At 36.3% G+C, this 22,682-nt stretch overlaps 1 protein-coding gene across 3 annotated transcripts in view; it reads right to left on the reverse strand.

The window, feature by feature from the left end:
* Nucleotides 1-22,682, reverse strand: part of CRPPA (CDP-L-ribitol pyrophosphorylase A) — a 321,192-nt gene that overhangs the window by 43,822 nt on the left and 254,688 nt on the right. The window contains exon 10 of one of the 3 annotated variants that reach the window (XM_057504560.1): nt 19,748-20,459. The exons of the other annotated variants lie outside the window; for them this stretch is intronic. Within the exon in view, the coding sequence (XP_057360543.1) occupies nt 20,433-20,459 (27 nt within the window). The 3' untranslated portion in view covers nt 19,748-20,432. Of the gene's footprint in view, nt 1-19,747; nt 20,460-22,682 lie in introns of those variants that run through there. 3 annotated transcript variants of the gene reach the window in all.

A 22,682-nucleotide genomic window follows, 5' to 3' on the forward strand; every position in this document is an offset into this window, starting at 1 on the left:
ATTCTGCAGGAAACGCACAGAAAACATGCATAATACTTCATGCCATTGCCAGTGATTTCTCATTAAAGTCTTAGAAACTGTGATAATAAACATTGCATCATTATATGTACAGGTCATATGTTAGGTATTCAGGAAATCAAGGTCCTTCTCACCATTTCTTTAAAATTTAGCATTCAAGCATAACAAAATTTTTAAAAGATAGGGTAGTGTTAAAAAAAACAACAACAAGCACAAAATGGAGTCATTTGCTCCTTATGACAGCAAACCATGTCTTAATTACAGTTTCAACCTATGCCCAGAATGTGACCTTTTAACAGGCAATCTGAAATTTCCTGAGCAGCATTAGTGAGGTCACCAGCATGATTAAATCCCTGGCTGTTCGCTTCTCCCCCCAAAGATATCCTGGCCTGAACAATTGTTTCTTTTCTTTTACTAATAAATCCCTTGCCCGACCCTCCTGCCTATAAAAACCTTCCATTTTGTACAACTTCTTGGAGCATCTCTACTTGCTAGATGGGTGCTGCCAGTTTCATGAATCCCTTAATAAAGCAAATAAGATCTTTAAAGTGTACTTGAGTTTTGTTTTTTAAACACTATTAAAAAAGAAACCTCTCCGTCTTACTAAGGAGGATATTGTTAAGATTAATAGAAGAGCTATTCAGTGGGGAATGTTGAAGTGATTTCATTAACAAATCACTACTGTTGAGGAGTCTGTATGTTAGGATTGAATTTGAACAAATCCTTTCACACACTTTGAAAGCTTTTAAATGATTTTTTTCATCTCACATTAAAAAATTTGTATAGAAAAGGAAGTTCATTCTATTTTGTTATTTTTAGAATTAAAGAAGAACAACAAATGACTATGAATGAGAGTAAAGACTGTCAGTCAGCAACTAACATTTCTTGAGTGAGCCCCATATGCTTTAAGAAAATACCAAGGGTGACAGTTCAATTCAAGATGGCAGCATGAGAGGTGAGACAGAGAACTCCTACCAAAACCACATATAGTATGAAAAAATAGTTAATACAACTAATCCTAAAAGAGCAACAGGAAAGAATGCTGCACCAGATTGCCTACACCTAGAGAACAGAGTAGACCTAACGAACAGGGTAACATCCCAAAACCTTGATCAGGCGGGACCCAAGCCCTTCCCCCACACCAGTGCACCTGCAGGAGGAAAAGAAATGGGGTGAAGAGGGGGTGGAAGCCTAGGTCTGCTGAACACCCAGCCCTGGAGATCTGCTTTGGAGGCCAAACCTACATTGCATGGTGCTCTGGAGATTAGTGGGATTGGAAAGCTAAGACAGGTAGAATACTTGAGAGACTGAGATTCCAGCCATTTTTAGAGAACAGGGTTCCACATCTGGCTACTCTGGGACAAAGGAAAGGCAGGCGGTCTAAGAGGCTTCCTAGCAGAGAGAGGGCTGCTGAAGGGGCAGGGTTTGCATGGAGCTTGCTGTGTGGGAGAAGGGATAGGTGAACAAGGTTTTCTGGGCATACTCTGCCCAGCAGGTTGGGAACTTTGAGGAGCTTCAGGCGCTCAATTTCCCGGCTGGCTACTCAGCCCTGAGGCCCCCCACTGAGATAGGTAGCCTGCTGTGCCTTCCTCCTGGTCTGCCGACACCAGCTCATAAATCAGCAGTCACTGCACTGGCCTCAGGACAGCCAGAGGGAGGCCCCACCTGAGAGCTACAGGTGCAAGGCACAGAGGCTTACACCTGTGTGCTTGGCCCACTGGTTCTAACAACAGAGACAGGCACTATAGCCAGAAAGATTGAAACAGCTCTTTCCTCCCCACAGGCACCAGTGCAGCTCCCCTGTGACCCCCAACCTCACTCTAGGCACTGAACAGCTCCAGAGACTAGCGTTTCTAGGCACTAGAGGGTGCCACATAGAAATATGAAAGATCAAAGGAACCAGGTTCAGAACCAATCTCACAAACCCCGGAAAAAGGGCCAAATGAAACTGAACTCACCAATCTTCCAGAAAGAGAGTTCAAAATAAAAACCATAAACATGCTCAAGGAGGTACAGAAAAATATTCAAGAACTCAGGAATGAATTTAGGATGGAGATTCAATCATTAAGAAATTTTATATCTAAAATGAGACATACAATGAAGGGATTTAAAAGCCAATTAGATGTAGTAGAAGAGACGGTAAATGGAACAGAAATCAGAGAAGAGGAATACAAAGAAGCTAAGGCACAGAGAGAAAAAAGGATCTATAAGAATGAGAGAATATTGAGAGAAATGTGTGACCAATCCAAACAGAACAATATTTGCATTAAAGGGGTACCAGAAGAATAAGAGACAGATAAAGGGATAAAAGTGTCTTTGAGGAGGTAATTGCTGAAAACTTCCCCAATCTGGGGAAAGAGATATTCTCACAGGATATGGAGGTACACAGATCTCCCAACACAAGGGACCCAAGGAAGACAACACCAAGACATATAATAATTAAAATGGCAAAGATCAAGGACAAGGACAGCCTTTTAAAGGCATCTAGAGAGAGAAAAAGATCACATACAAAGGAAAAGCCATCAGGCTACCATCAGACTTCTCAGCATAAACATTAAAGGCAAGAAGGGAGTGTCATAATATATTTAATGCAAAGAAACAGAAGGGCCTGGAACCAAGAATACTTTATCCAGCAAGGTTATTATTTAAATTTGAAGGAGGGATTAAATAATTTCCAAGATAAGCAAAAACTGAGAGAATTTATATCCCACAAACTGACTCTACAGTGCATTTTAGAGGGACTGTTAGAGATGGAAGAATTCCTAAGGTTAAACAGCTGTCACCAGGGAAATAAAACCACAGCAAAGTAGAACAACTATTTACTAAGCAGATGCAAAATTAAATCAACTATCCCCAAAGTCAATCAAAGGATAGACGAAGAGTACAGAATATGATACCTAATATGTAAAGAACAGAGGAGGAAGAAAAAGAAGGAAAAAAAAGAACCTTTAGATTGTGTTTGTAATAGCATACAAAGTGAGTTAAATTCGATTGTTAGAAAGTAAGGGAATTACCCTGGAACCTTTGGTAACCATGAATCTAAAACCAGGAAAGGCAATAAATACATACCTATTGAAAATCACCCTAAATGTAAATGGTCTGAATGTACCAATAAAAAGACACAGAATCACTGAATGGATAAAAAAACAAGACCTGTCTATATGCTGCCTACAAGAGACTTACTTCAAACCCAAAGAAATACACAGACTGAAAGTAAAGGGATGGAAAAAGATATTTCATGCAACTAATTGGGGGAAAAAAGCAAGAGTTGCAGTACATGTATCTGGCAAAATAGACTTCAAAACAAAGAAAGTAACAAGAGCGAAGAAGGACATTACATAATGATAAAGGGTAAGTCCAACAAAAGGGCATAACTATTACAAATATCTATGCACCCAACACAGGATCACCTACATATGTGAAACAAATACTAACAGAATTAAAGGGGGAAATAGAATGCATTGCATTCATTTTAGGAGACTTCAACACACCACTCAATCCAAAGGACAGATCAACAAGACAGAAAATAAGTAAGGAGACAGAGGCACTGAACAACGTATTAGAACAGATGGACCTAACGGACAGCTACAGAACACTCCATCCAAAAACAACAGGATACACATTCTTCTCAAGTGCACATGGAACATTTTCAAGAATAGATCACATAGTGGGCCACAAAAAGTGCCTCAGTGAATTCAAAAAGATTGAAATTGTACCAACAAGCTTCTCAGACCACAAAGGTATGAAACTAGAAATAAACCACACAAAGAAAATGAAAAAGCCCACAAACACATGGAGGCTTAATAACATACTCCTAAATAATAAATGGATCAATGACCAAATAAAAACAGAGATCAAGCAATCTATGGAGACAAATGACAATAATAATTCAACACCGCAAAATCTGTGGGACGCAGTGAAGACAATGCTAAGAGGGAAGTATATTGCAATACAGGCCTACCTCAGGAGAAGAAGAACAATCCCAAATGAACAGTCTAAACACACAATTAACAAAAATAGGAAAAGAAGAAAAAATGAGGCCCAAAGTCAGTAGAAGGAGGGACATAATAAAGATCAGAGCAGAAATAAATAAAATCGAGAAGAATAAAACAATAGAATAAATGAAAGCAGGAGCTGGTTCTTCAAGAATATAAACAAAATAGATAAAGCCCTAGCCAAACTTATCAAGAAAAAAAGAGAGTCTACATACATAAACAGAATCAGAAATGAGAAAGGAAAATCACTACAGACACCACAGAAATACAAAAAATTATGACAGAATACTATGAAAAATTATATGGTAACAAATTGGATAACCTAGAAGAAATGGACAACTTTCTAGAAAAATACAACCTTTCAAGGCTGACCCAGGAAGAAACAGAAAATCTGAATAGACCAATTACCAGCAAGGAATTTGAACTGGTAATCAAAAAACTACCTAAGGACAAAAAAACCCTGAATATAAACATAGGCAACTTTTTCTGGAACGCATCTCCTCGGGCAATGGAAACAAAATAAAAAATGAACAAATTGGACTACATCACGCTAAAAAGCTTCCGTACAGCAAAGGACACTATCAGCAGAACAAAAAGGCATTGTATAATATGGGAGAATATATTTGTAAATGACATATCTGACAAGGGGTTAACATCCAAAATGTATAAAGAACTCATACACCTCAACACCCAAAAAGCAAATAACCCTATTAAAAAATGGGTGGATGATATAAACAGACAATTCTGCAAAGAAGAAATTCAGATGACCAACAGGCACATGAAAAGATAATCCACATTGCTAATTATCAGGGAAATGCAAATTAAAACAACAGTGAGATATCACCTCATGCCAGTTAGGATGGCCAACATAGAAAAGCATAGGAACAACAAATGCTGGCAAGGATGTGGAGATAGGGAAACCTACACTGCTGGTGGGAATGTAAATTAGTTCAACCATTGTGGAAAGCAGTATGGAGGTTCCTCAAAAAACTAAACATCGAAATACCATCTGACCCAGGAATTCCACTCCTAGGACTTTACCCAAGGAATGCAGTTTCCCAGTCTCAAAAAGACATATGCACCCCTATGTTTATTGCAGCACTATTTACAATAGCCAAGAAATGGAAGCAACCTAAGTGTCCATCAGTACATGAATAGATAAAGAAGATGTGGTACATATACACAATGGAGTATTATTCAGCCATAAGAAGAAAACTAATTCTACTATTTGCAACAACATGGATGGAATGAGAGGGTATTATGCTCAGTGAAATAAGCCAGGTAGAGAAAGACAAGTAACAAATGATTTCACTCATCTGTGGAGCATAAGAACAAAGCAAAAACTGAAGGAACAAAACAGCAGCAGACTCGCAGAACCCAAGAATGGACTAACAGTTACCAAAGGGAAAGGGACTGTGGGAGGTGGGTAGGGAGGGAGAAGGGGAATAAGGGGCATTAGGATTAGCACACATAATGTAGGGGGGTGCCATATTACCTGTGAGTATAGCATAGAGAAGAGAAGTAACGACTCTATAGCACCTTACTATGCTGATGCACAGTGACTGTCAAGGGATATATGGGGAATTGATAATGGGGGGAATCTAGTAACCACAATGCTGCTCATGTAATTGTAATATTAATGATACCAAAAAAAGAAAATACCAAGGTGCTCTTTTCCAATCACTAATAAAAAGCAATCAACAAATAGTTGCTTACAATTCTGTTAAAGACAACCCAGCAGGATTCACAGAATGGTTCAATAAGACAATGGTAAGTGAAGTGGGCATTGGGCTTCTTAATGCCTGAATGAGCCAAAGTTAAGTATTGCTCATTTTTGCCTTTTCCAAGGCAGAGAATATTTTGGTTCATGACAAGTACAAAACAAAGGAATTTCAAAAAACTAGAAACCATTGCTTGAAATTATCAACTTGCCAAAACCCAACTTGGAAGTGTTCATTTTCCTTTTTCTTTGCTTAGTAATCTGTATTTCATATAGATTTCGGAGCAATTATAAATACAAACACACAATGTACCCTGCAGAGGCGGCACAGAAAAAATAATCAGTCTTGACCTCCAAGATTTTTATTTTTATTTGTGCAGAATCAATACCAGTAACTCAAAAGTATCTTGTTATATGCAGTTTTCTTCAAACCATCAGAAATATTAATTGGGCATTTTTTATCATAAATGAGTTCTTAGTCTTTAACTAGTAATATATGCTTCCTAGGAACATGTATTTTTCAGAAAGAAACAAAAACAAAACCATGTTGTATGTTCTTCAGCATAAATGTTATTCTGTACATATTAGGGTGTGTTTAACTGTGATTGTCTTCATTGTCTAAATAATTGACATTTTGGGTTTTATATATTTAGAATTTCAGCTCTTAGGGCAAAGGAGCACTTTTTTGGTAGCTTGACTTTTATTTATGCTTAGCTTTAAGTAAAACTAACAATTCAAATTTGGGTTTGTCCAATAGAATAAAAATTAAAGATATATTAGCCTACAGAAAGACTCACTGCCGATCGCTTTTCATAATTTCTTTATCTATAAATTACCTGTGAGTTATTTAAACTATTATTTATAATAACAATATGAATGAAGGGTCAGCCAACTACAATCAGTGAGTCAAATCTTGCTCTGTGGCCTGTTTTTTAATCTGAAAGCTAAGAATGGTTTTTATATGTGTAAAGGATTGTAAATAATGAAATAGAATAAAAACATGAGAATAGAGACGTATGTGACCTGTGAAATCTATTTACAATCTGATACTTTATAGAAAAAGTCTGCTGACTCTTGATTTAAGTAATTTCCTATCACTTTTTTTAATTTAAAAACTTGACTTAGCCAACTTTCAGAATGTATTGACTACATAAAGCAAAGCAAATGGCAAGGAAATAGAATGCATAGACATAACTACCTACACCAAGTCATATTTCTTAAACTTTTCTCACACAGAAGAATATAATTTGTGCAATACATCACAGGTAAAAAGAACTACACAAGATGGCTCACATTAACTTGGTTGTAATATTTCTAAAATAGTCTCATATCATTGAAATTATGATGTCCATTTTACGGAGGAGGAATCTAGGCTTTTGGAAGACTAACTTTTCTTTAGAAAAATTAATTGCGTTCACCATGTACCAACTTTTTTTTTAAGTATGATTATTGCCCTCTAATTTTGAACTTTCCAACTCCCCCTATTGTGATAAACTTTGAGTAGCAACTGCTGGAATTAAACATCAAACATAAACAATTTCTTCAAGTGTTTTATTTTAACATTTATTAAAATAATGCCAATTTATGCTTTATGTAGCCAAGCATAGACATTTAACCAGTTAACTCAAAATTATAATTATAGAATTGCACTTGAAACAACTGCATCTAGAAAGCCTTTATTGAGTAAACTGAATTTTAATGGTATGTGGCTCTCAGGTGATTTATCATTTCAAGTAAGTGGTGGTAAAAAACTTGATATTAGCAGGGGCAGTGGCATGCCTCCCAATACTTGGGATGAGCCAAGACCAAACAAAAACAGAACTCAAGGATTATATTTCCAGAAATATAATGTAAGCACATTTATAGAGCACTGGTGCAGTTTTATGGGCTTCATGCCTCACATGAATTATATATTGCATGTGAAGGAATGATTATAAAGAGTGTATCATGTCTAAATACTTATAGTAACAAGATTAAACTTCTGTCGTACAAGTGTGAGAATAAAAACACATGACTGAGTTATTAAGTATATGAAAAATCACAAATACATTAATTTCTTTTTAGATTTATTAACCAGATTAGAACAGGTAGTATATTTAAGATGTTCTTATTCTTGAGACTCTACAATAAAACATCAAAGTCTTTTTAATATATTCTCTTTGATTAGTGCTTTCCTATGTGATTAATATTTTACCAGTAATTCTTACTACAAACATTTGAAAAATAATGCCATGGCACTTACACATTAATGCTCTGATGCTTTATGTGCACTGTTATATTGATCTCTTATAAAACCATGGGCCAGCCACTGCTATCATACATATTCTATATATGTCAATCATCCTCTCATTATAGTCTGGCAAAAATTCCTGCAAATCATATTTCTGCAAGATCCAAGCAAGTTACCAGTGGACCCACCTCAATACATGGTTCAGATATTGCTTAATTAAATATGGTGGATCACATGATAAGCTGTTGACTAGGCAGGTAGATCAGAAATACAATAAATATTAAATTATAATTTAATAAAACAAACAAAAATGGGTTCTTTAACCTCAGTTTGAGAAGCAATGCTCCCCAAGATGTGGTGAACATATAAGGGGGAGTCAACAAGAGGAGTAGCATAAATAAATATAATTCAGGTCAATATAGATACTATCTAAATTTCTTAAAGACTAAGCCATTGCTTATAAATTAACTAAGCAAACACAAAAAGCTAAATTCTATATTCTTACTGCGTTATTGAGAAGCAAAAAATAATCACTATGTAATTATGCTCTCTGGAATTTAAGAGGTGGTTGGGTTAGTTTATTAGAGCATTGGCCAGGGTTCAGACTTAAAAATAGCTCTAGGGTCAACACTCATTTTCATTTTATTTCACTTGTTTATCTCAGTAACTGTCACTGCTCTGAGTTAGACAAGCTTTTGACCAGTTTTGCCCACACTTGTCCTTTGCAGCAAATTTTTGTGTCTAAGACAGACATTGGCAGTGTTTTCAAAGGACTGTGCTTAGGGTTTTCTTGGGGCTTGCATAAGTGAAAGGAAGAAAATCTAAATCTGCTCCTAGTGTTGAGTTAGGTGGCAGGAGTTCTGACCACACAGAAAGGCCTCCCTCTGGTGAGCTCTTAACATCACCTGATTCTCCCCACTCCTCAGAGACCAGGGATTTTATTGAGGCATCTTAGATGATTATAGATACACTAAAAGACACAGTATGACTTATGAATGAATTCATGTAAAGAGATGTACAACTATGAAAATTTCATGCCATGTCACGTGGAATATTTCACTGCTGTCAAAAGATGGCAGCTTTTGGTAAGAAGTTCAGTCCTCATGTCAGTGATCATAACTGCGTTTTTTTTTTTTTTAATTTTTTGGGCCCCAGAACCCTAAGCAATCTGATGAAAACTGTGGATCTTGTTGTAGAAAAGTGCTTGCATGCATAAAGAGACATAGCATTTCCATGTAATTTTAAGGAGCTCATAGATTCCTTGAAATGAGGTCAACTCCAGTTTAAGAAACTCTGACCTAACCCAATCCTTTACTTTTATGAACAACAAAAGAAAGTTCCAAAGCGGTGACATCTTTTGCTTAACACAACATAACAAGGCAGCAGCAAAGACATACACATTTTTTCACTCCAAATCTAATACCCTGAAGAGGCTCAATTAATTCTCTTGATAACAAAGACTATAAAGCAAGTCACGGGAAGCTTCTGAGAAAGAAAAGAAATACTTCTAGTGTTTTTCTGAGGCACGGTGAAGTCTTTCAGAGCACAAATGCCCTTTTGTTTTTCTTTTTCCCTCAGAACCAAGAAGTAAAATTCATAAACTTACTCTTGTTTTTCTGATTTGGAGATAAAGAATGAGGAAGGTAAGAAACTATAGTTAAATAAAGTACCTGAAAGACATCTAAGAAGTGGGAGAAGATTCTTATAAGGAAACAAGATGATTCTGCAACAAGTCATACAGGTGTTTATTAGGATAAAACCAAGTTATCTGAACATGGTCATAATTATATTCATAAGATAATATTACATTTCTAAAACAAAACACGTGTTAGCCTCCCCTTGTAGCTGGTCCCTATTCTGCCCAGTGTCTTTTCTAGTCAACATGCCACCATCTACGCAGACTGCAAGCCAGAACCTGAGTCATCCTAGACTCCTCCCTCTCCTGTGGCCTCTTACTCTCTAAGCCTTATCACTTCTACTCCTAAGTGGGTGTCCCCTGAATGCACCTTCTGCTCTTCTCTCCCCCAGTCCTGCAAGTCTCAAGCTCTCCTCACCTCTCGTCTGGCCTTGCTTTCTTTCTCCTCACATCTCATTCCAATCCATCCACCAAGCTGCTCTGAAAGGGATCTTTCTATGTAGCAGATGTAATCACATTACTCCCTGGCTTTACCCTCCTCGGTGGCTACTCATTGTCTACAAGCTTTCACCCAAAATTTTGAATTTCTAAAATATATTCAACATCTTATACAATCACTTTATCTTTTTACACGGCTCAAGGTAAAGAAGAATGCTTATTTTAGACCACTGTATCAGCAAAGATGTGTAACAAAAGCTATTCCATATTCTTTAATATGTAAAATAAACTTTTTAAAGTCATTTTATACATAAAAAAGAAAGTTTCTGTTCCTCTCATTGAAAAAAGATAGGTGCTATTTGTATTGCTATAATTTAAGAAAAGAAATATTTAGAGCATATTGCATAGTAATAGAAATTTATTTTATTACATAATGAAAAAAGATATCAAATACTATTATACCCTGAAATTTGCATTTCATATTTTGAACTTGATATATCAGCTGGTTTATTTTTTATGGTGGTATGCTTTATGTGTAAAAGCTAAGAAAAAACAGAAAACATTTTAGAATACCATTTGCAAGGACTTCACCACAGTGGCCTAAGTCCCAGGAATACAGTCATCTACTCCAAGCTTTTTAGAATCACCAAACATGTCATGCCAATTTACCAGCATGGCACTCAAAATCCTTGTGAAAACTTCTGCCCCATCTCTGGGCCCTTCACTCTACCCAGTTTAACTAACTTGGAGTTCCTCAGACCCCATGCCCTTGAACACACATTTTCTCTCCCTGTAGTGTCCCTTTGATTTCCCTTTTTGTAAATGTAGACATTTCTTTTCATTATACCCCAAGTAGGAATTGCCAATTCTTTGAGGCCTTCTTTGAAACACTTCTTCCCTTTTGCCACCCCTCTAGTTCATGTACCTCACATTATTGTCACCATATACATTTCCCTGAACTCTTATTTTCTAAGTCATAGGGAACCAAATACCAAAGATAGTATCTGGCAATACATATTTATGAATGCATTTATACATGAATAGTTAATTTAGAAAAATAACTCAAGCAACTGCAAAATAGAACAGGTACAGGTGAAAATATTCTAAAGACTACACAGCTTTTTATCTCTTACCCTGTTATTTTCTCCTCTAAGAATTTTTCTCTTTTCTTACTTTTTTGCAAATCTGAAACATTTTACATGAACTTCATGTATTGCAACTGAATCTACAATGAAACAGAATAATCTGGCATAATAGCAATGTGAGAACCCAAAACTTTACTTCTCAAAAATCTTCATAAGTGGGTCAATGGTCTTAAAATAGTTATTTCTCCTTATGCATTCAATTGTATATGTGTCAGATATGGTTGCTGTCCACTAAAGACTTTCTTCCCACTCCTCCAGAAAGTGTGGCTGAGATATGGCTGCTGGCTGGGGATTGCATTTCCCAGCTTCCTTAGTATGGCCATGCAATTTACTCATCATTACTAATGGAGTACAAGAAAGAATGATGAGAGCAAATTGTTTCACTTGCTTAAGGAGAAATCTTTGCTCCAAGCTTCTTTTTATTTTTTTCCACCTCTGTTTAGAGTAGTGGTAACCAGTGACTTTGCAAGTTATGCATTAAAAATGGCAGAGACACTGCCTGCAAGAAACAAAGCTGCTAAGAGACCTGGACGATTTATATGGACAGTTACCTAAGACAGAAATATATCTCTGTTTTGTTGAACCATTGCATTTTGAGATCTCTTTGTAGAGCAGTTTAATCTTTTACCCTGACAAAGTATCAAGCATCTTTATATATTCCTGTACATACTATAGTTTTATCTAATTTAAATAAATCCTCAAAGACGACCTCTTAAAATAAGCAAATATTAATATATGCAGTGAGAAATGCATCTTCCAAACTATAAAGCCTTTAGGTAGTCAATTTTATGAAACCTGATAAAACTTTACGTCTATTTTTCTAATCATTTGCTGACAGACCTAAACTTTTATGCAGAGTAGACATGATAAAATTTCCTGTTGTGAGGCCCTGAAGAAAGAAGAATGCAAAGATAGGAAAATAAGGACTATCTGGAGCAAAGATATTTCCAGGTTGACATTTTCCAAAAAAAGTTGGGTTACATTAAAAATTTTTGAAGTTTGAGTATAACTTCCGAATCATTAAACAAAACTAACTAGACTGCCAGTTTCTTTTGCACCTGTGGATTGTTTAACTTAATTAATGGAATCCTAGCTCCTTGGGAGACAGAATTGTGAGTATAAATACAAGATAGAAATTATTTAAAATTTCATTTTTGCTAATTTTCAAGTTGACTTCATTTGGAATAGAAAGTTTTGATTTGTCTCAACACATATAATTCATTACAGAAATGAACCCTGTAGTAAAGTTTCTCTTCTATTTTTATTGCCAAAGGACACTCATGAAAAAACAAATCTATTAAGAAAAATTGATTTCCTGCAGGAAAGTGTTCAAAGAGGGAACTCTTTGGTGTTACAAATAAATCTGTTGAGGTAAGTACTTTCTGACCACATTTTTTCTAGCATTTTCAATTGAATGAAAAAGATGTAACTAACAGCTCTGCAGTATCATTTCTGACATTATTTGCATGGCTTTAAAGAATCTGGCCTCCTTCTGTAAAGCGGACTTTTGCCTCCTAGAGGATGCTTGTCAATACCACCACTCTGAATCCTCACTTCCACTGATTCTGCCACTCACAGAGCACTAAACCACGACATCTTGCAGTTTCTTAAGTAAGAAACCCCAGCTAACTACGGGTCTAAGACTGGCTCGGCTACTATCAAATTTTACTCCCAAGTACCAAGTGGTACAATGCTTCCACTTGGAGACTGACTTCTCATGTCATCATTAAAATTTACATCTCTGTCTCAAAGAGAAAGTGCTAGCCATCACACAGAACTTGTCGCCAAAGTTATAAAGTAGCTGCCTCAGAATCTATCCTTTCTCCTTGTTGTCTGTACTACCCAACAACACCCTACCTCTCCTCTAAGGCCCACTACTTAATTATGTTCTGTATCCTACCTACCGCTTTCATGTCCTTGTGCTACTGAGTATCCCCTCTCTCCCCCACACTGCCACCTTCTTAACTTCTCCTTAACATCCACATGTTTTCCCATCTTAAAACAATAAAAATCTTCCATACCCCCATTCTCCTTTAGGCCCATACCTCCCTCCCCTCCCTCTTCAGAGATGTTATCACTGTCCTCAAATTTCCCAGCTCTCATTTAGACTTCAACTTACTGTCATTGCATTTGTCCTAACAATTACACAGTGACAGCTCTTCTCAAGGCCTCTCCTTTCCTATATTTTAAAGCAAATACTTATCTTGACACTTTTTGAGAATCTGAGAATCCCTTGCACTAGCCAACAGTAAATGCACCATTCCCTTATAGTATATGAACATGGGACAGTGGGTTGTACTTACCTAGTCATAACCCAATGGTGGCACTTGGAATATGTATACATACATGTAATATATATATGTAATGTAAATGCAACAAACTGCTTTTATAAAAAGTACTTGGCACTGTTCACCAATTCTTTTTTATTGAAATGCCCTTTTACTTTAGTTTCCACAGTATCATATCTGATGGATTTTCTTCCTACCTTTATGGTAACTTCTGAACAGGTCCCTATTACTTTCTCATCCCTAGAATGTCACCTTCCTTTGGACTCTGTCATAGACTTTTTACTCACTTTTTACTGTCTGCCTGGGATACCTTGTCCAAACTATGGCTCCAATTGCCCCTAAATTGATAGTACTTACACCCATATCTTAATAATAATGATAATAGATACTATTTCTGTTACACTTACATTTTATAACTCATTTAGATATGCTAACATACTTAATCCTCACAAACAATTCCATGAGGAAAGTACTATTTTTATTCCAGTTCCAAAGATGTAGAAAGTTCAGAGAGGTTTAAGCAACCTGTCCATGGGAACAAAGCTCGCTGGTGGAAGAGTCAAGATTTGAACCACATACTTGGGCCACCAAGTGTCCTTGGGGTGCTCCCAACACTACCATGTTAAAGCTTTACTACTGCATAGCTCCAAGTTTGCTCCAAGCCCATACATTAAACCTTATCCACACTGCCTTCTAAACTTTATATCTTCACATATCACTACTGGATGTTCCACCTGGCTAGACCTGCGTATGTAAGCCTTTGGCTAACAGGGAGCCCAAGCCTCAAGTGAGACCAATTAAATAAGCTCACGCCTAAATATGATCAAAATTAAGGTGATCAAATTGGAGGGAAATATACTTACTTCATTCATATAAATATAGTTTAAATAAATGTATAATTTAAACACAAATGTAATTCCAACCTGTCTAAGTGAATACTGTGTTTGTGGAAACTTTATAAATTTAGATGCTAGAGGTAAATTAATTACATGAAAATGCAGGATACATGCAATATTCGCTTTAGTCTAAGAATCTGATTCACTCAGAGCTGTTTGACCATTCAGGCCACTCACCAGCTAACACCAATTAACATAGAAATGCCCAAACCGAAATTTCTTCACAAAGGGATATATTATTAGCTCCAATCAGGGAGTAAGGGTAGTAATAAAGATGTACATTTTAGGTACCACAGATAAATGAAAACCTATCTTATGGCAGCTGGAAAAATGACATTTTACCTAAAACAGGTGTGTACAACATAAAGGCTGAAATTCTTAACACTTTATGTTTAAAAGTGACAGTTTGTGCCTTTTGTATGACATTCAGTTGAGCTCTGCTGCTCTAGAGTTGCTTCAGTCTCAAATTCATCCAGCCCAGGATGGAACTCATCACCTGTTCCCTCAAACCTACTTTCAGCCTTCTGTCAGGATTGCAGTGAAAGACCCCATCATAAGTCAGCGGTCCAGACAGCAGCATGGGAGTCATCCCTGATTTCTCCCACTTGCCAACTCCCAGAATGCTTTTGAAATATAATCTCACAGAGGGTTTTTATTATGGCAGTTCTGTGAGACTGTATTATCCTTATTTTATAGATGAAGACATAAAGAAGTGCTCTACCCAAAGGCACAGAATAGTTATGATGCTTATTTTGTGATGCCTCACTTAATGTATCTGTATATTTAATCTTATTTAATCATTAGAATATTCCTGTTATTAAACTTTTTCCCTTAAATAAGGAAATTGAGCACATGGAAAGAGGACATCTGTCATTTGAGGGTTTGAGTTAGAATTTTAACTCAAGTCTGTCAGGCTTAAAAGAGCCTTAGTAGCTCTTGCCCTTAGTAAATTACAGAGTAGGGATCCAAATCCAATTTATTTTCCAACTAGGTAACCATTCAGCTCACCAGATATCCCAGGGACAGGACATTTGCTTTTATTTGTGGTTAAGAGCTTTTCAAGATACAGATTTACTTTAGACCTTTTTCTTGAAAATGATGCAAAAAATATTTGTATACACTCTCACTTTTGCCGAGTCTACCTCAACCTAGCTGATATTTTAGTGATTGAGAAATTTATAATGCATTTCAAAATTATCATTATTAAAAACTATTTTCTATTACACGGCTTGCGTTTTATTTACAGAAAACGCAGCAGAACATAAAGAAAATCTAACATACAGCAGACTCCAGAAGCTACTTTTCTGTAATTTTACAAGCCTATTTTCTTATCACTTGTTTTTTTCTAAAAATTAAGAGGCATAATTTTATCCATTTTCCCTAAACCTCTCCAAGAAAAATCCAACCATCTGGATACTTTTAATTAATAAAGCTTCTAGGTCTTATTTATGATCACATATGATAAAAGAGAAATACAAAGTGATTAAATAATTGGTTTAAGTTATACAAATGAATGAGCAATAGTACTAGAAGCATAATGTATTTTAATTCATCTTATGAACTAAACCCATACACTTGATTTTTGATATCTGAGAATAAGGGCCTTATTTCTAAAGTATGTTCCGCCATCAGCAGTTCCAGGAACTAGATCAATGCCATAAACATATTCTTGCCATCAAACACCAATATAAGACAAGATACGCTATGGCAGCAATCTATGTATGGGAGAACCAAACACAAGGAGAAGTCACCAATTAACTTCCTATGTTCATTTTGTCAGATGGAACTCACATGTAAATGCCAAATCAGAAATAGCCTTTTCCTTAGAAAATACTTAGAATGACATTTTGAAAATGCCATAATTGCTTTCTTCTACCCCTCTCTCTTCCTCTTGACCAGCTCCATTCAGATGGCTATAAAAATCATCAGTGCCCAAACATTATAAAAATGTAGAGTGTATGCTGGGAAATCTGGTAGATACACTCCAAAAGAGGTCATACCAGGTGTACTTGCAGAGTCTCCCTCCCTTAGACTGAGAAATCAAATTTAGGCTATTTTTGTGACATGAAATGCTCAGGTTGAACAAGACCATCTAGCTACTTTCCCCTCACTCTTCCTCCACTTAAGCCCCCAAACCCCATATTAAAATTTCCTTAATTGAAAGAAAGTGCAGAGTTCCCAATTATATTGTCTAAATATGAACATTTTACAGTTTCCCCTTTATTCAGTACCTCTTAAAATTATATCCTTGATTGTACACAAAATTAAACCTGTGCTTCTGTTCATCAGGCTTTGTTATTTATACCAGTTTTGCCTGTTTTCATTTGTAGGGTCTTAGACGAAAGGACATATGACTAATAAATACATCTCTATTTAAATGGTTCCTTTTAATAACAGTGAGATAGACAGATACATAAATTAGAGACACTGGGTTACAGCCTACACTATCTTTTTTTAATTTATTTTTATTTTTTATTTTGATATCATTAATGTACAATTACTTGAACATTATGGTTACTAGACTCCCCCTATTATCAAGCCCCCCCAAATAACCCATTACAGTCACTGTCCACCAGCATAGTAAGATGCTATAGAATCATTACTTGTCTTCTCTGTATATACTGCCTTTCCCGTGTCACCCCCTGCTGCATTATGTGTGCTAATTGTAATGTCCCTTTTACCCCCTTATCCCTCCCTTCCCACCCATCCTCTCCAGTCCCTTTCCCTTTGGTAACTGTTAGTCCATTCTTGGGTTCTGTTAGTCTGCTGCTGTTTTGTTCCTTCAGTTTTTGCTTTGTTCTTATACTCCACAGATGAGTGAAATCATTTGATACTTGTCTTTCTCTGCCTGGCTTATTTCACTGAGCATAATACCCTCTAGCTCCATCCATTTGTTGCAAACGGTAGGATTTGTTTTCTTCTGTTAGTTACCAATTGGCAAATGGTAGAATTTGTTTTCTTGGCTGAATAATATTCCATTGTGTAAATGTACCACCTCTTCTTTATCCATTCATCTACTGATGGACACTTAGGTTGCTTCCATTTCTAGGCTATTATAAATAGTGCTGCGATAAACATAGGGGTGCATATGTCTTTTTCAAACTGGGCTACTGCATTCTTAGGATCAATTCCTAGGAGTGAAATTCCTGGGTCAAATGGTATTTCTATTTTGAGTTTTTTGAGGAACCTCCATAATGCTTTCCACAATGGTTGAACTAGTTTAGTTCCTACCAACAGCCTACACTATTTTTAGCAGACCATAAAGAAAGGAGATTTCACAACTTCTGTTAGTTACCAATTGGCTAAAAATATGTTGGCTTCCAGTGTCTCCTTACTACCTACTGTGCAAATTTAGCTCTTTGGACTAACTCACAGGACTCTCACAGTGTGGCCTGCTGGGTCCCCATTGTTCACTGAGATGAATCTGTGCCCACTACTTGTTTTGTTCTGGTGTCCTGCTCCTTTCCATCTTTTCACTTTCCAGTGTCCTTCTATTTGCTTTCTTTTTCCAACATAACAGCACAATCCTAAGATTGTTTATAACCTCTTCAAGAATCAGGAAGCTTTTCCTATCTTTTCCAACCTCCCTTCATCACCAACTTCTCCAAATTTGTAGAGAATTTGTTAGGCTGTAACACAGACTGGCTCACTGATTAGCATAATTAAGTTATGTTCACTGATTTCAAACTATACTATAAAGCTATAATAATCAAAACAGTATGGTGCTGGCACAAAAACAAATAGATCAATGGAATAAAATAGCCCAGAAATAAACTGACTCATATTGTCAAATAATCTATGACAAAGGTGACACAAATATACAATGGGGAAAAGACAGCCTTTTCAATAAATGGTGTTGGGAAAAGTGGATATGCAAAAGAATGAAACTGGACCACTTTCTTACACCATACACAAAAGTAAATTTGAAATAGATTAAACACCTAAATGTAAGTCTGATACCGTAAAACTCCTAAAAGAAAACAAAGGCAGTAAACTCCTGAACCATTGGCGTTAGTAACTTTTTTCTGGTATGTCTTCCCTAGCAAGGAAAACAAAAGCAAAAGTAAACAATTAGAACTACATCAAACTAAAAGCTTCTGTAGAGTGAAGGAAACCATCAAAAAAATGAAAAGGCCACCTACTGAATGGGAAAGTATATTTGTAAATGATATACAATAAGGGGTTAATATCCAAAATATATAAATAACTCATAAAACTCAACAAAAAAATAGACATATAATCTAATTAAAAATGGACAGAGAACCTGAGTAGACCTTTCTCCAAAGAAGACATACAGATGGCCAAAGACACATGAGCAGTTGCCAACATCATTAATCATCAGAGAAATGCAAATCAAAACCACAATGAGGTGTCAGCTCACAAGTCAGAATGTCTAACACCAAAAAGAAAAGAAATAACAAGTGTAGGCAAGGATTTAGAGAAAAGGGAACCCTTGGACACTGTTGGTGAGAATGTTAAATGTTGAAGTTATTATGGAAAACAGTATGGATGTTCCTCAAAAATTTTTTAATGGAACTACCATATGATTCAGTTATTCCACTTCTGGGTATTCACCTAAAAAAAAAACAAAATCACTAATTCAAAAAGGTATATGCAGCCCTATGTTTACTGCAGCATTATTTAAAATAGCCAAGGTATGGAAGCAACTTAAATATCCATCAATAGACGAATGGAAAAAGATGTGGTGTATAGACATATATACACGCTATTGTCAAAAACCTTTATCCTTGGAACTAAGATCATTTTTCTGTACCTCTCTCAGAATGCTTTCGAATTTGCTTCTTAAATAGTGTATTATATATTCAGCTGAGGACAGACTATCAGCGAAATATATATACACTTATTTTTACATCACTATATACCTCAGGATATTAATGAGTATGTGACACATAACAGAATTCAATGAACATATGTTGACTAAGTAGATACATAAATCTATCAGGATAGATGATAATCAGATATTGGGAGATGTCTAAATAAGCATTAAAAAAAATACTACTACTAGGCAGAGAAAGACACATATCATATGATTTCACTTATTTGTGGGATATAAAAACAAAGCAAAACAGAATTAACAAAACAGCAGTAGATTCATAAACAATAAGAAGTAACTAGTGATTACCAAGGGGGAGGGGCTAGGGTGGGTGCGGGGAAGTGGAGAGGAAGGGCACAAGAATTTGCAATCACAATGTAAGTTGTGGGGACTGTTGACCCACTGTGATGTATATTTGCAACTAACATAAGACTGTATATTAATGATACTTTAATTTAAAAGAGATCCTACTATTATCTAATATTTTTTATTCATTTACTATGCTGCTAAGCTACATGAAGAACATTGATTGCATCACTTAAGCATCACAGCCCCCTTAAATTTGGTTGTATTCATTTATTGATGAAGAATATGAAGACATGGGGAGGTGAGGAGATACAGTTATAGTGATATATTGCAAAATGTCTCATGCACACACAAAATCTTATTTCAATTTGTACATTATGTTAGAAAATCAAACTGTAATTACATAGTAAACCAATGAGAGCAGTGATGTGGAACAATGAATTAAAATATTTCAATATGATTCAAAGTTTTCATTATTCCGTGAACAACTCTTCATTTGTGAAAGTATTCTTTTCACTGTCCCGCTCTCTTTTGAAACTCTAGCATGGATTTCTTTTTGTTCCTTTCTCAGCAGACACTCAACTCTGTGATAAACAACAATAAAAAGTGCTGCATTCTAGGAAAAATATTAGCTCAAATTGCTGGTGGCAGGCAGAATAACAGTTTCTGCCTAAAGATATTCTTGTCCACATGCCAAGATCTGTGAATATGTTACTTTCCATGGCAAAAGGAGCTTTGAAGGTGTGATTAAGTTAATGATCTACAAATGGGAAGATTATCCTGGATTTTCTTTATCTGGGTGGAGCCAATGAAGTCACAAGGGTACTTATAAGAAGAAAGAAGGAAGGTCAGAATTAGAGAAGAGATGTGACAGAGGAAGCAGAGATTGGAGTGATGCTCTTTGAAGATGGAGTAGGCGCCACAATTTAAGGAAAGCAGGCAGCCTCTAGAAGCTGGGAAAGGAGAGGAAAAGGATGCTCCTTTAGAATCTTGAAAAGGAATGCAAACTTGTTGACATGTTGATTTTAGGATTTCTGACTTTCAGAACCATAACTTAATAATCTGTTCTTTATACTACTACACTAGGTTTAGCATAATTTGTTATAGCAGCAATAGAAAACTAATACACGGTGGCATACGTATGTACAGTAGTAATATCCAGGGCTCTCTGCAGAGGTTTGTTCGTTTTTATTTTGCTATAGTCAAACCATTATTCATGTTAATTTGTATCAACAGACAATTTTCCACAGAGTTACCAGCAATAATAGACATATCCCCTACATTTTTAGATTACATTCATTTTAACATATATTTATATTAAGAAAGCTATGCTTTATGAATAACAGCAATAAAATCTGTAAGTTAAAGGAAGGTTTTTTTGTTTCTTTTCAACTTTCAGATTTTTTAAAGAAATCTATAAGCCACAGAGGTATATAAAATTTTAGTCAAATGTACTGCTGTGGTAAAAATTTGATGGCTATCTTGTACTATACAGACTATGTGTCCTCAAGCCATACTACACACTAGAATCACCTGGAAAATTCTAGAAACAAACTTCATTCCTGGCCCTACCATAAAAAAACTATGATTTAATTGGTTTGCGGCAGAACTCAGACATTAGTATTTCTTAAAATCTAAGTGATTTTAATATACAACTAGAGCTGGGAAATAGCAATATAGATATTTTTTTATTCCCTAAAATATCATTTTCCATAACCCTTAATTAGTATCAAAATCTCTTGAGAGAGGTAAAATATTCAAAGTTATATAAGAAGGCAACAAATAACACTTATAAATATGTATTTGTTGCACTTTTTTAATATTAGAGGATGTTCTACTTCATAGAAAATAGTAACGGCAGATTTACTGATGGAGCCATGCAGGGTTGCCGAATTCCTCTAATCCCACCAGGTACTTATGTGGTAACCATTATGTCATTCATCTATATCAAAATTATGTACTTGAATGTATTTTTCTAACGATATTTTCTGTATCTTTATTCTTCAACTGATCGAAATTTCACTGCACAATGCTAATTCTCTAATTGTTATAGTCATCTTTTTGTCAAGAAAAACTGAGCTGAAAATTCTCTGGCAAATGTTAAAGAAAAGCCCTCTCTCATAAAATGTTGATTCAGCTTACTAGATTATGTTTACATATCCCATAAAAATGAAAAAATATTTCTAAAACATTTCTTCTACAAAATATCAAAAACTATTTGACTTAGAAGACTAAACTTGAATCTCCAAACTGCCATAATACCATATTTCTGTGGTTTTAAGTAAAATCGGAAAATTTTTTATGATTTTTTGTTTTCTAAGATTAGGAAACAGAAAACAGAGGGAGGGAGCCAAGATGGCAGCATGAGTAGAGCAGTGGAAATCTCCTCCCAAAACCACATATATCTATGAAAATATAACAAAGACAACTCTTCCTAGAATAAAGACCAGAGGACACAGGACAACATCCAGACCACATCCACACCTGCGAGAACCCAGTGCCTCCTGAAGTGGGTAAGATACAAGCCCCGCCCGGCGGGACCCGAGCGCCCCTCCCCCCAGTTCCCGGCGGGAGAATAATAGGCAGAGCGGGAGGGAGACGGAGCCCAGGACTACTGAACACCCAGCCCCAGCCATCTGGGCCAGAGCACAGACACAGTGCGTGTACGGGGGGCCCTGCATACTAGGGAAACAGGGCAGCAAGAACAGTGAGCGGGTACTGGACGCCTGCCGCCAGAGGACACAAGAAAACCGAGTGGTCATTTTTTTATTTTTATTTTTTGCTGTTTTGTTTTGGCGAGCACTTTTTGGAAGTCTTAAAGGGATAGGGACCCCAATACTAGGGAAACAGGGCAGCAAGACCAGTGAGCAGATGCCTGAGGCTAGAGCCAGAGAATAAAGAAAAACGAGCGGCCACTTTTTTTTTTTTAATTTAAAATTCTTTTTTGTTTTGTGGTCGTTGTTTTGTTTTAGCGGGTGCTTTTTGGAAGTCTTAAAGGGGCAGGGCGGGACACTTAATCCAGAGGTAGGGAATCCAGGATCTCTGGGCACCCTAATCCCCTGGGCAGCAGGGAGCAGGGAGGCCCCTTACAGAGATAAATAGCCTCCCAGCCGCTTCCCCTCCAACGCGACTCCACCATTTTGGAGCAGCTGCCCCAGCCAGGCCACGCCCATAGC

The sequence above is a fragment of the Manis pentadactyla genome, chromosome 7 (assembly GCF_030020395.1).
Source record: "Manis pentadactyla isolate mManPen7 chromosome 7, mManPen7.hap1, whole genome shotgun sequence".
NCBI classification, from domain to species: domain Eukaryota; kingdom Metazoa; phylum Chordata; class Mammalia; order Pholidota; family Manidae; genus Manis; species Manis pentadactyla.